This window comes from Benincasa hispida, chromosome 8 (assembly GCF_027475165.1).
Source record: "Benincasa hispida cultivar pf3 chromosome 8, pf3_genome.v1.1, whole genome shotgun sequence".
In the NCBI taxonomy this organism is placed as follows: Eukaryota; Viridiplantae; Streptophyta; class Magnoliopsida; order Cucurbitales; family Cucurbitaceae; genus Benincasa; species Benincasa hispida.
The window spans coordinates 60,069,227-60,084,036 of NC_143485.1; the positions used below are offsets into that span (position 1 = coordinate 60,069,227).

The following is a 14,810-nucleotide window of genomic DNA, read 5'->3' on the forward strand; positions in this document are numbered from 1 at the left end:
GTCCCACTGAGCTTGGGCTCTTACATGGGTTCTCTTAAGCTCCTCATGCCTAAGCATACCAAGCTTACACTTCTCTAAGCTCGGGCTCTCCTCGTGCCTAAGCTCAAAGCTCCCGTAGACTCCTCATGCCTTGACTTTCTCTTTCTTGAGCCTTCTAGGCTCAGGCTCCTCATAGGCTCTTCATGCCTAGACTTTCTCTCTCTAGGCTTAAGCTCCCAGGCTCCTTATGCCTAGGCCACTCTATTATAGATCCTACTAAGCAGGCTAAATTTTCTCGATAACAATTGTAATTATACTATTATAGGTTTTTTTCTAAAATTTTAAATTCAACGAATGTGAGAGTCTGTTCAAATCATTGATTTTTTTTTTCCCAATAATCCCATAATCATTTTTTGTTGTTAATTTCGACCAGCCTTAACCAGTTAAACTATAAACAAATTGGCATAGAAAAAAATTATATTTATTTTTTTTGAAAAAATTAGATTAATATATTTAATGTCATATTTTGATTTTTGAGAGAGTACCATATGAGATACGTGAGGAGAGAGAAGTTCCTACTCATACAGTTCTTTCTTTTTTTTTAGAGGGTGTTTATGGAAACAACCCACTCCGCAGTTGCATTTATATTGTTGTTTCATTTGATCCTTATAATGTATACAGTACATATATATAAATTTGACGTTTTTTTTTTTTTTTTATAAAATATGATTTTATTTTTGGCCTTTCCCTCCGGAAAAAAGAAGGGGGAAAATGGCATTTTCCCCTTTCTTTCCTATGAAGCAAAGTGGTTCGATAATTATGGTATGGTTCCTTAACTTTGTCATGTAATTAATGTCCAAGTAATTGATCTATTTAATTAATATATTTATTTGTTTATATTTTTTTTAATCTTTTTCTTGAATTTGAAAACACAAATTTTAAAAACTATCATACATACATCTTTGGCATTTTTTTCTTTCAAGAAAGTTGTCAAAGATATCTCTTTAACGATTATTTCGTTACATATATTCATACAAAGAGCGGTATATACATAGTTCATTCATTTACAATTATCTATGTTTAAAATACTTTATTTAATCTTTTGATATTTTCTTGAAAGAAAAAGATATCAATTTTTTTTTAATACAGTATAAATTTGATAAAGAGTCATATTATAATAAAGAAAAAATTACACGAACCATCCCTAAACTATGGGATTTGTTACAATCACACCCCTAAATTTTGTATTTGATCAACTAATCCCTTCTAGTTTATTAAGTATTGTAATCAGGTCCGTGTTAGTTGATGTTCAATTAAAAAGGGCAAACTTGTCCATTTATAGTGTAGGAGAGAGCTCTCACCGTTGACAAATCTTGAGTCATTGACGAGCTTTGGTGGGAGTAAACTAAAAAAAACAACATAAGAAATCCCCTTCAATTAAAACCCAAGGGAAAAAACAGAAAAACGCATTGACGGAAAAAAAAACGATTTGGGGTTAACTTTAAGAAGCCAAAGTAATGTTTATAGCGTCTTCTTCTCCAAAGTTTTTGAAATCATGAAGACCCAAAATTGATGAAAACAAAACCTTCTTCACTTTTCTTTATATATTTTCTTCATTAGTTAGGTTTTTTCGGTCTTTTCAGTAAGTTGAGCATACCCAGATATTAAAATTTTAATTTTTATCATTTTTCTGGTAAGAAATTTTTCTTACGGTTTCCGTTTATTTACTTTGTTTTTTCAGATGATTTCAAAAAAGTTCGTCGAAGATGATGGTAAGCTTTTGTCAAGTTCCATAAGTCTAAAGCTTTTCGATGGAATGAAAAGTGAGTTTAACGACGGATGTTATGGTTCATCTTCTTCGTGTATCCTCTCTTTGAACCTTGATTTTAAAGGTTAATGGAAATACATTTTGCCACGGCCTACGATAAATCAAGACCTATGAACCACAAATACTTTAATCTTTTTCAATCTAAAACTAGGCAACCTATTTTTTTATAAATAAGAGAAAATGTATCTTCGATGTATCAATATTCTCATTTTTTATAAATATATATTAAAATAATATATAAAAAATGACGTAACTTTTAACGGATCCGTATCCGAATCGTCGTATTCAATCGTATCCATATAATATAACTGTACATATGCTTCATAATTCAAGACTAACCGTGGTCAGAGGTCTCTGCGCTTCTTTTCACCATTAATTTTCTTTTTACACCAAGATTTGTGAATGGACAAATTTGTCCTTTTATAATTGAATATCAACTAATCGAAGGGCATGATTGCAATACTTAATAAACTAGAAGGAGTTAATTGATCAAATTCAAAGTTTAAGGGTGTGATTGTAACAAACCCCATAACTAAGGGTGGGTTGTGCAATTTTCCTTAAGAAATAAATTTTATTGCCTATTTCATGTTTTCGTTTTATATGTATATATATGTTATGTAGCAATAACAAATACTATGATAGTCATGACTTTTTCGAGAAAATAATTGAGACTCGTTTGATAATCACTTTGTTTTTTATTTTATTTTTTTAAATTAAGTATATGAACACTACTTTCACCTTCAAATTTATTTATTTATTATCTACTTTTCACTAACCATTTAAAAAATAAAGTCAAATTTTGAGAATTAAAAAAAATAACTTTAAAAAAGTTATTTTGGTTTTTTAAAATTTAGGTAAGAAAAGAATTCTGACATTATAGAATATGCAAATTATTGTAAAAAATGTTAATGAAATAAACTTAATTTAAAAAAAAAAAAAAAAAAACAAATGGTTATCAAACGTAGCACTTTTAAGTACTCAATTTATCGATTTTGTTAATAGGAAAACCAAAAGCTTAGATCTCATTCAATAACCATCTGATTTTTAATTTTTGAAGATTAAGCATATAAATTTCTTGATTCTTATCTACCTTTTTATTAATATTTTAAAAAATTAAACCAAATTTTAAAAACTAAAAAAATAGTTCGTTAAAAATACATCTCTCGTATTTAAATAAAATAAAAATAAAATGATTATTAAATAGTACATTAGCGCGTGGGTATAGATATATAAAGAGTTTAGTATTAATATCACATGGATTTGCAACATTAATTGCAGTATGGTAGTGGTAGGAAGAACAATTAATAGGGTTTGTTTCTCCGTTTCACAGTCCCATTATAGTGGCTTAACCCACACCAAACCTCCTCCCTCCTTCAATCTATATACCTATATTTTTCTTTTCCTATTAAATTTCCTTTTGGGCTGCCTTTTTTCACTCATTAATTTTATTATCATTATTTTAGACTTCCTCAAATATATTGAATAAACTATGTGCATTATATTACTAAAAGAACACAGAAATAATGCGTTGAGTAATATCAAAACTTTGTATCCCTTTGTGCAATCAAGTGAATTATTGATCCAAACTTATTGCTCCAACTATCTATGGATAATAAATTATTGATTTTTCTTTTTATTTTCTGCATTCTGAAATGTGTCAGAAGGTAAGGAGATCCATTTTCCGAACTATATTTCTACTAGGGAAATTAAAAGACATTAATTTAGAAAAAAATATATATAGATTCAACCTTTGGATATATTTTTTAAAATGTCTCGAATAACTTTAACCTTTTCATAATTAGGTATTTTTATTGTTGATTTAAATTTTTTGTATTTGACGGATTTGAAAAGCAGCATACAAGAAAGTCTTTTTGGTTGGAATATTTCAAACACGTCACATCTCTTTTTCATATTTTATTTTTTGTTTGAAAAATTACAAAACCATCAGATTTTTTGTTATGTATATATACAATTTTTTAAATAAATAAAAATTCCGTCGTACATGTTTTTGCTTTTTCATTTTTCCTTTTTCAGAAAAGTTTGGCATCATCTTTTCGAAAAATGAACAAAAATATTTATAAATATAATAAAATTTTACTGTCTATCGCGATCTATCATGGTTTACGCAAATAGATGGTGATATTTTATATTATTTATAAATATTTTCAGCAGTTTTTTTTTTAGATTTATTGTTTTTACACATCATTTTCTTTTCAGATTTTTTTTAAACCATAAATTGCAAGGATTTTTTTCTTTTTAATTTTAAATTTCGAAATGAAAGTTATTTTATTACTTTTCAGTATTTTTAGCAATACCAATACCAAAGATTGCAATATTAGATGGATATTATAGTAATTGATCTATGATATAAAAATTCATAATTATTTCATGCCAAATATATTTGTAAAATATTGGATTTTTTTTTTTAAAAAAAAAAAGGGATAATAAAATTATTGAGAACAAGCATTAAATTGCTAATTATGAGCCATGAGTTTGATTTGTACACATAAAGCAGAATCATATTATGAAATGATTTGACAGTTGAACCAAATCTCTTACACAGCAACAGGCAAAACAATATTGTTCAGAATACAGACGGAGGATAGAATTATGTCACATAAAACAAGAACCAATAAGACGCAGAACGAAGAAAAAGAAGGAAAGATAGCGTAAAGTAAAGTATCTATTTGAGAGTCAATGCCCGAACCATACAAAGTTTGCAACATTGGTGTGAAATGAATGGCTTAGAAAAAAAGTGTGGAAACACATATGGTGCGTTCTTGACTCTCTCAGTGGACTCTGGAGCTGAGATAATGAACATGAAGAGCTCCTCCCCAAACCCCCAAAACTAAACTAAACAAAACCAATTAATAATGATAACAACAACAATATTGGCTGTAAAATGGGAGTGGGATGGCAGCAACTTTGCTTTGGCAGCAGCAGTAAATAATGGTTCAGCACATTCAAAGCCACCAACTAACCCTCAGATTCAATTTCGCCACCACAAACACTCCCACATCTCATCAATGTATTAATGTTATGTGAGATCCAAACAGTTGTGGAGTAGAGCTCCAAAAACCAAAACAAAAAAGAAAAAGAGAAAAAAAAAAAAGTGAAAATAGTGTTGAATTGGATGTAACCTTCTCTTCCCTTCCTCCTCTCCTCAGGAACTATGACAATTTAAGGCTGTCTTGATTTGGTGGACAGTGGTGCTGATAAGGTTATTAACTGTTGTCACTGACTCCAAGTTCAGCTTCCCAGAAGGCAAGTTGCTCACTAGTATCTGAAATGCAACCGTCACCAGCGAGCCCCCTGACCTGTTATGCACGTCTGAGCTGCTCGATGCACCCTCTCCTTGGTCCCGTCGACCATCTGGTAAAATTGTAAATCCTGAGGGTAGTAAAGGAATACTTGATGGGTCCTCCCCACTCATTGCAACATTCATGGCCGGTAGATCCACAGGGCAGTACACAACAAGTGACCCTGATGAGTCTATGCAACTCTCTTGGAGAATCAACATGTTGTTCTGACTTGTATTGAAAGCCTTTTCAAAACAAGAAAAAAGAAAAAAAATGTATACAATACATAAATACAATCTCCAATTACTCCATCATTAAACTTCCTAGTAAAGAATTCGAAGAAAACAACACAAGAATCTCACTCTGAGAACAGATATGCAATTCCCTGGATGGGATCCGTTGGATATATGAGCAACCTCTTGAACTGGATTGCCATCTGAGAGAACATCCCACTGGTGCAGCATTAAACTTACACAGTTAATGAACCCATTGTTATCATAAAGTGTTTGACCAGTCTGAAATTTTGAATTACAAATACCTGGGATCTGGTTCTGTCGTTCTTAAAGAAGTTAAAGATGGTTTGAGGGGAAACTGGTAGCCAAATGGTTGTAGCTGCACTAAGAACCACACCATTAGGTTGGCCAGAATCTGTGCTTTTATGCACCGTGACACGAACACCAACCTCATTCATCCCAGAAAGGGTGGTCCAACGGTGTCCATGGGATGTGCTGATACTAGCACAGAAATTGTTCACCATTCGTTGTGCTAGTTTCATCATGCTTCTTTTTCCTTCTGGTGATGGAATTGCTAAGAGAATAGGACAATCTTTTACAATATAGTAAAAAAAGAACTAAGTACTTGATTATAAAAGAGCAAAATCAACCTTGGATCAGACGTTACCTCCGCCAAGATCTTGATTGGAACTACCAGTCACCATTAAACAGGCAAACCTCTCAGACATCCGCTGAAGAGTTGCAAGCCACCGTTCAGCACCAAAGGCTAATCCACTATGAATGAGATCTCTAAAAAGCCAATGAGTCGAGCCTCTATCTTCCACTTCCACATGCTCAATCCAAGTAACCTGTTTTCAGTGAGCATTGTCCAATGAGAAGAAATTTGGGAACATAAAGTATAAAGTTTAAATTATAAAGAAAAATGCAAACACAAATAAAGTGGCAAAACCTTGGAGTAACCATTAGGCATGTCCTGGATCAAGCAACCAGAGGGAAAGCGGTGACATTGAGAATGAGAAACTATTTGGTTTTCTCTGGGGATACTGTAGGAAACATCAACCACGGCCCACACACCATGCTCAATTTGTTGACAATAACGGAGGACGTAAAAGTGACGAGTTGGAACCAATGGGGAGAGTAGCTGCAATTCTTGGTACATCTGCAATTCAAACACTTTGGACTCAAAAATTAGGAAACTCAAAAAGTAATGTGACATTGGAAGATTACGTCTAGGTAGCTATATACCAGTTGCAAGGAGCCATTCTGACTTCCCAACATTCCAGACGATATAACTTCAATTGTTCTTGCAATTGAGACAATTGTGGGAAATAACTCTGTCCATTTGTTCTGCACACTCAATTCAGTAACTTCAATGCCATTGTTGTAACTATTAAGAAGTAGAACCAACGATGTGCAAAGAGGGAGGGAGAGTATTGTAGCCATACCGAGTCCATAAAAATGTCAACCAATGCTGCACTACTCATGATCACGATGCCTGAATCTCTAGATGCTTCCGTGCGAAAATGGAGATTCTTCAAGGGGGTGTTGGGTCTTGGAAAAGCATGTTCATAGGTTTCAAGGTCGAGAAGGTCGCGACCATCAGTTGATGATTTCATCCAGAATGGTTCATTAGTTTGGGAAAGCCTAAGCAGCTCTGCCATCGCATTTGTGGCAATTTCAGTCATGAGGGACTTATCCACGGAGGTGAGGTGAATTGGGTGATGGTATGGCAAACTGGGAACACTTGTAGAACTTGCAGGAAGTAAATCAAGATCAAGAGAAGGGCATCCCACTTCTTGGGAGGGAAAACTACCCATGGACAGCTCTAAGGAGGAAAAATGAGAAGGCTGAATGGGTGGAAGTTGAGAGATTGGCCTCCCAATGTACTTGGCTGTAATGCTAGATACTCTCTCAAGCTGCCAAGAAGAACCAAAATTACACATATCAATTTAGTTTTTCTTATGGTTAGGTAATTTTTTTTTTTTTTTTCTAAAGAAATAAAAGAAGAGAGTAAGAACCTCTTCTTTCAAATGGGAGTTTTCAATTCGAAGTTTGTGCTCGTCGAAGTAGGGGTCCTGAAGTGGAGGGCCACCGCAGGAGGGACAAATGACATTTTTTAGTGCCTCTCTGATGGCTATGTTCTCACATCGAATCTTGTCGTTCTCTGCCCGAAGTGCACTATTATCTGCCCTTTCATGTTGAGCCTGAACAATAATTAAAATGGTAACATATCAGAATCTTTATGCAGAGAAAAGACATAGAAAAGACATAGAAACCTTCATCTGGGTCCTCCGGTTCTGGAACCAAAATTTGATTTGGCGAGGAGCCAATCCCAACTCTCTGCTTAACTGTAATCTCTGCTTCTCATCCGGGTGTGGGCACTCTTTGAACATTCTTCATTTCCCAAACAAAAGAAGTTGAAAGTTGTAAGAAGAAAAGAAAAAAATGAAGGGATTTTGGAGAGAAACATGAAAATAGTTAAAAGAAGAGAGGAAGAAAATGGGGTTTACGCCTCGAGTCTCTGAATCTGGTTGGCATTGTGACGATGGTAGCGTTTTTTCCTGCGTTGAGGGTCGGAGGAGGAATCGTTGTCCCAACCGGAGCCACCGCCAAAGTCCATTGCGTATGCTTAATGCTTGTGTTGTGTGGAGTCAGTTAATGAGTTGGAGCATCTCATTTCATCTTCATGGAAAACAACATGAATATAATAATACCATGGACTGAAATTTGATGTGTAATACGAATGAGTACGACAGCAAACAAACAAGGAAGAAGAAATGATGGGTGTATATCTTTAACATTTTTCCCCCTTTGAAGACGACAAAACAAGCCTTCCACTACAATGGTGGGCTTGGCGCTTCGACAAAGAGTGATTGGAATTTGAATATGCTCAAATATCCAAATCTCAACGGTTACGGCGGAGTTGAAGAAACAGAAAAATTGGATGGAGGCTTTGATTTGGGAGAGAAACCTTGGAGCGTATTTATCATTGAAGAGATAATTAAAGAGATACGTAGAAGAAAGGCAGAGAAAAAGGCGAAGTCAGCGCCGGTGATGATCCGTTAGCCACCCTTCCTCCGCCGTCCGCCAACACCGTAATTACTCTCTTTCTAATTCAACGAAACAAACACAAAATTGTAACTGAAAACCCATTTCCATTTACATTCCCATTGCAAGCACAAGGGAAATTCATCCTTTAAAATTCAAATGAAAAGATAAGAGAAACTGTGAGTTGGGTTGCTCCTCTGGATTTATAAACTAGAGATGGGGGAATGAATGAATGAATGAGTAAAGAAAAAGAAAAAGAAAAAGAAAAAGTTTGAGTGGGAATGGAATGGCCATATATTAAATATTGACCCTGAGCCCCCACGTGTGTATACTATTATGGAAACCCTTCATTTTGATATTAATGTCGCCGTCACCCCTCTCCCTATCTCCGCCGTCAACCGCCCCATCTTTTTTCTCATTTTCCGGTCATCCTCTGTTCCTCTCTCTCTTTCTCATGCTTTCCAATTTCAAACCCATTCCCTCTTGCTTTTCTTACCCATGAAATTACCCCATCAAACTCAGCAATTCTCAACATTTTCCCTCCCCCCATCCTCTCTACATTCCAAATTTTCTCCTCAAACCTAATCATAAAATTCCATCTATTTTAATTCTTATTCAAAAAACAAAAGAAAAACAACAAAGAAACAAAGATAATTTTGGTCTAAATGGATGGAAATTAGATATGTTGGGGGGTTTTGTTTTTGTTGGGGTGGACCAATGAGAGTTTTGGTCCTTCATTTATAACAGGCGGGGACGGTGTCAGAAAAGTTAAAGCGGGCTGTGTTCTTCCCTTTACGATGGCTTTCAAAGCTACATCTCTGCTCCACTCCTCTCCCTTTCTCCTTTCTTCTTCCTTTTTGACTTTTTGACTTCTTTTTTTCCACATTTTCTCTTTTCAATTTTAAATCTTCCCGTTCAAATTTCATTTTCAACCTTCTTCCGTCTTGGGAAATTTGTACCCGTGGCCCAATTTAAGGTCCATTCGAAATTTACCCTCATTTTAAAAACGTTCAAAATTGTCACTCTCAATACCATTTTCTCCTCATTTCTCCATCTCTTTCTCCTCTCTTTCATCTCGTTTCCCAATTCACGTTGTGCTCCTTCATTTTCTCCTGAATTTTTTTTCCTTCTTTTGAATTCTTCATCTCATTACTTCCTCTCGTTTCTCCCTCGTCAATTTTGTAGTTTTTTTCTTCATTTGAATTCTCACTCTCCCTTATTTCTCTCATTTCTTGGTCTCACTCTCGCGTCTTCCTCTCGTTCTGATTCACACTTCAACTTACATATTTAATTCAAGAAGAAGAAAAATATGTAAACATAAACGGAAGAAAATCACCAGAAAATGAGTGCAACTAAAGAAAAGAGGGTGAGAAGGAAATCTCACCAGAAAAGAAAAAAAAAATCGTTGAAAAACAAAGAGCATCATAAATAGAAGAAATCATCCAAAAAGAAAGAAAAAAAAAAGAAGAAACGCAAAAAAAATCGACAAAAGAGAAAAGGAAGAAGGGAAAAGGAAAAAAATGTTAAAAGTGGTAAATTCATGGACTGATGACAACAACTATAAGGCAAAAATTGAGCAAATTTAAAAGTGAGACTAAATTTCGAGATGGCCATCGGTACCAATTTCCCTTCTTTCGAATTTTTATTTTAAATAAAAATCGATATAAAAGTTGGAACCAGACCTTTTGAATACTAACACATTTTAAGGCGATCTTCATATTTGGGTGTCTGTATTTTAATTAATTTTCTTTTCATACAAAATTACAAGATTAGTCTAGTAGGAAAGTTTGTTATTTAGTCCAATAACTTCACAATTTCACATCTAGTAGAACTTGGACAAATTCAATTTTTTTTTATAAATTAATTGATGAATTGAATGTAAACGTAATTTCATGTTTGATGGAAGTCTAAACTTTTAATTTTTTGTCTTCTCATTCTTATAAATAATGAAATATATATATAGACTTCCAAATGTTTCATAAATAGTTGAAATATATTTCTGTCTATATCGTTGGAAAATAGATTTGTTCCTTTATTAAAAGGAAAAATACAAATAGATGAGATATTATTGTTCACATATACAAAGAAAATAAGAACATAATATCGTAGTCCTTTCACTAAGTTATAGGCTAATTAAGAGAGCAGTAATAGAGGTTAAGACTTTTTTTGGGGTGGAGAATAGAGGTTAGGACTTTGACGGAGGTTGAGTGTAGAATTCCAATATATGATATAGGGATTAATATCCACAACATAACTTTCTTTTTAATTCTTTTTTTTTTAACTTTATTAATTTAAACTTTAGATTTCATCAAATTACATTTTAGTTTTAAATTTTGAAGTGTTATTCTATTTTTTTTTTAAGTATAATTGTATATTATACCTTCAATGTACATTTGTTGCAAAGTTTACGTTTGTTTGCTTTTCATAAAATATTTTTATATGTATCTAATGAATTAGGTAAAATGTATATAAGAAAAGCAATGTTTAGATATAGTTTTGGTTGCATTTAATTCTATACTCTCATTTTTTCTTTACATACAAAAAATTATTTTCAATCAATTTATTTTTAAAAAAATAAAAATTACTATGTGACAATTTTTTATTGGGTGTCAGGAGCATAATATATGAGTACAACTTGCACCTCAAATATTTTTTATTTCAAAAAATAAATTCATGAGACTTTAGAGAAAAAGAAGTTACTTTTTTTTTTTTTTTTTTTTGTGTGGAAATGTATGAGTTTTTGTAGTTTTTCATAAAAAAGTGGGAATATTTGAACATATGACATCTTGGTTAAGAGTATATGTCTTATAAGTTATATCAATTGAAGTGTGTTCAGGTTGACAAGTTTTTTAAGATTTATGTTCAATAATTGATATTGTGCAATAAATACAATTTTGATTTTTGTTATAATTTTGCGAGTCGGAAGATTTCTAATCTTTTTTAAAAATCAAAATTATATGATGAATTTTGTGAAAATTAAATTAAAAGCACAGGTTTAAATGGGGAAATTAAGAGTTTATAGTGAAAATTTTGATTATTATGCCAAATACATGATTTACTTTGATTATTTTTTGCTCAAAAAAAAATTATTAATACTTAAACCAATTTGGTTATACTGCATGTTAATTAACTTTGACTTAACTTTTAAAAAAAAAAATTAGTCAAACAACATATGAGAGTGAGAATTCAAATATTTGGTTTTTTAGTTTAACATATATACTTTAATCCAATTGATCTGTTCTTAAGTTTTGAAAATAAAAAATGATTTGTTTGTTACCATGATTTTATCTATGACATTCTTTTATGAATGTCTCACATTTTCGTTAAATTTATTCATTAATTCGTTAAAAATTTACATCATTATGATATAATATTAAAATTTATATATAACGCTTAACACAAGTATTATTTTGTATTTTTATTCTTATAAATAGAAAAATCTAAAAAATATTTATATTTCATAGCAAAAAGTTCCAAAAGTGTTTATACTTTTGAAACTTTTTACTATAAATGGTAAATATTTTTAAATATTTTTTTATATTTAAAAAGACCTCGTTTTTCTTGGTATAACAGTGGTAGAAAAAATTGAATCACGGGCCTTGCATATACGTAAAGTATGTCAATTGAACTATGCATTGGTGATAATAATCAATTCAAACTTCAATTTTAATAACTCAATTAGTTTATGCTTATACTCCCAACCAAGAAGTCAAAGATTCAAATATCTCTCACTATACATATTGTATTAAAATTTAAGGAAAAAAAAAAAAAAAAAGACCTTCAATGATTTAAACTAAAATGTTATATTTTGAATTTTAGGATACTTACACCAAAGATCATACTTGAGACATGTTAGCCTAAAATGTACTATATTTTATTTTATTTATTTATTTCTTTAAAAAAATAAGAATTCAATCAATAACAATCAAAGAAACAGATCTTCTAAAAGTAGAGAGAAATCTATCCGAGATTACAAAAGAAATCATGTTCCCTTCTTCAGAATCAGAAAAAGAAACGAAAACAAAACAACTACCCAAATTACCATACACTTATATTTTATTTTTGTTTGAAGCTATGTTTTAATGGAAGACAATTTAGGTAGTGAATTTTTTACCTTGAAAAGTAAAGCTTAAAAACAAGTCAAAATTTAATTAGAAAGGTTAAAAGTCATTAAGCTATTGAATATAGTTAGCATTAAAGAGATGGTTTTGGAATTGGTCCCACATTAATAAGAGTAAGAGAGTAGAAAGTTGTGTGTGCATGATGCACTGGATTGGTCCCCTTCCTCCTCTACTTGAAATTATAAATTATAATTCAGCTGTTGGACACATGCAAATGTACAAATTATTTGAGGCTTTTCCCCCCAATAATTATGAAGCTTGGAGAAGGTAATAGGTAAAGTATTAAAATATTTACATCGATATTTTTACATAAAAATTATATTTTAAAAAAATATATATAAAAAAAATAGGTAAAAAATGCTGCTAATATAAATATAATACAATACAAATAATAATTAAACTTGTTTTTGTGAAATTGAGACCTCGATAATTGTATCGACGTTGATATTTTAAACTTTAATAATATAGGTAAAAATATATTTGATTAATCGATACTATTAAAAGAAATTAGAACATCGTTCAATGACTTATTTGAATTATTATATGTTTACAAAATAAATTTATGGTGGAAACCGGAAAGAATGATAACTATGCACTAACATAAGCACAATTCAACTAGCATGAATTTATACTATCAATCTCGAAGTTTAAGATTAGATATCTCATTTTACATATAATCCAAAAAAAATTATAAGATAATATAGCAGATATTTAATGTATAATGTCTAAAAAAAATAAGATATATATGTATTTGTATAACGAAAATAGATATTATTATTGAGTTAGGGGAGGCTTCTGTGTAGAGGAGGACCAAACCCTTCCTTTAACTTTATCTCAAATTAAATACAAGGAGAGCCAATTATTAATTAAAATTTTGCTTAAAATTCTAATTTACTATATTTATATTTTAAGAGCATTTCTATTTATCTAGTGAGTGATTTTTTTTTCTAATGGCATATGTGAGATAAAATTCAAACGACTCCTTTTTTTTTTTTTTTTTTTTAAGCACAATTAAAGGATAAGGATCAAATCTTCAACCACTCTAAAGAGGATTATCATGCTAATTATTATGGAGCTAAGTTCACTTTGGTCAAACGATTAATCTTTTGATCTAAGGTATATGATTTAATTATCAACTGAAGTTATGCTCAAATCGACGAGTGATTTTTTTTTCCATTCTCGAATCCATCGACTTATTGCATTTTCATGGTCAACTCAGATCTAATTTTCTTAATAAACGCATTTAGCCTCTATTCAATTTTTTGATTTATATAAACAACAAATTTTATTAAATATTAATAATATTTTTCTTGATAGAGACTAAGGGGCGTTTGGGACAAGAAATTGATTATTATAGTCATAAATTATTATAGTTGGATTATAATAATTTGTGTTTAGGGTGTAGATTATTTTAGTTTAGGTTATAATAGTATATGTTTGAGGTGTAAACTATTTTAGTTTGAGAAGAAAATAGTAAATATTGTAGCAAAGAATAAAAAATGATGAACATAAAATAGTAAAAATGGTATCAAATAGTAAATATCATATTCAATAGGAGTTTTGAAATATCGTTAATTGTAGCTCATTGAAAAATACAAAATAGTATTTATAGTAACAAGAAGTGATTATGATAGTCTTAGGATAATTTTTGCCCCAAATACAACCCAAAAGTTAAAAAGGTAAAAAACACATAGATTAAGTTGTTTTATTTTAAAGTTAAAAAAAAAAACATAAACTAAATATTATATATGAAACTTCATATAAATTGTTATTTTCGTAATATATAGTTTAGTGAAAAAAGAAAAAAAAAATGTTTCTTAATCGTACATATATACAAAATAATCATCATGATATTGTTCCTACTTGTTTATCTTTATATACAACATTTTAATTTTTATATATTTCTCAATTTTTATAAAATACCTCAATTTATTGGTTTGTTTATCCATCTTTTAAACTCAAAGAGTCATTTTAAAAACTTTAATAAAATAAACCAATATAATTTGGTTAGAGTTGGTGGATTCAAATTTTTAACCCACGTATTTTTGTTGAACTAGAAGAAAAAAAATGTTTTTCTTTTAAATTGTGCAAATTGCTTAAAAGCAACTTTAATTTTTAATCCTTTCTAAAAATATTTATGACATGTCAACGTAAAAATAGTTAGGTATCAAATAATTAATGAAAGCTACAAGTAGATTAGTACAGCAAGATTTGTATACATAATAATAAATACTGGACTGCAATTTAGAAAAGGAAATATTTAGTTCATACCTAATTACGTGATTAAAAATTAAAATAGTAA

The 14,810-nt window shown here is 30.8% G+C and overlaps 1 protein-coding gene across 2 annotated transcripts; it reads right to left on the reverse strand.

Moving 5' to 3' along the window:
• Positions 1 to 4,472: 4,472 nt before the first annotated feature.
• Positions 4,473 to 9,077, reverse strand: LOC120082550 (homeobox-leucine zipper protein HDG11-like). 2 transcript variants are annotated; one of them, XM_039037769.2, is made up of 11 exons: positions 7,850 to 9,077; positions 7,616 to 7,733; positions 7,358 to 7,543; positions 6,785 to 7,255; positions 6,585 to 6,686; positions 6,289 to 6,498; positions 6,007 to 6,187; positions 5,789 to 5,913; positions 5,645 to 5,718; positions 5,469 to 5,558; positions 5,173 to 5,351 (listed from the first exon to the last, which is right to left on the reverse strand). In XM_039037769.2, exons 1-11 carry the CDS (start codon positions 7,957 to 7,959, stop codon positions 5,321 to 5,323), a joined length of 1,698 nt encoding a protein of 565 aa, XP_038893697.1. In that variant the 5' UTR covers positions 7,960 to 9,077; the 3' UTR covers positions 5,173 to 5,320. The 2 variants fall into 2 exon arrangements, with proteins under 2 accessions (XP_038893696.1, XP_038893697.1); XM_039037768.2 differs by having other exon boundaries at positions 4,473 to 5,351; positions 5,645 to 5,913; positions 7,850 to 9,070.
• Positions 9,078 to 14,810: the final 5,733 nt, after the last annotated feature.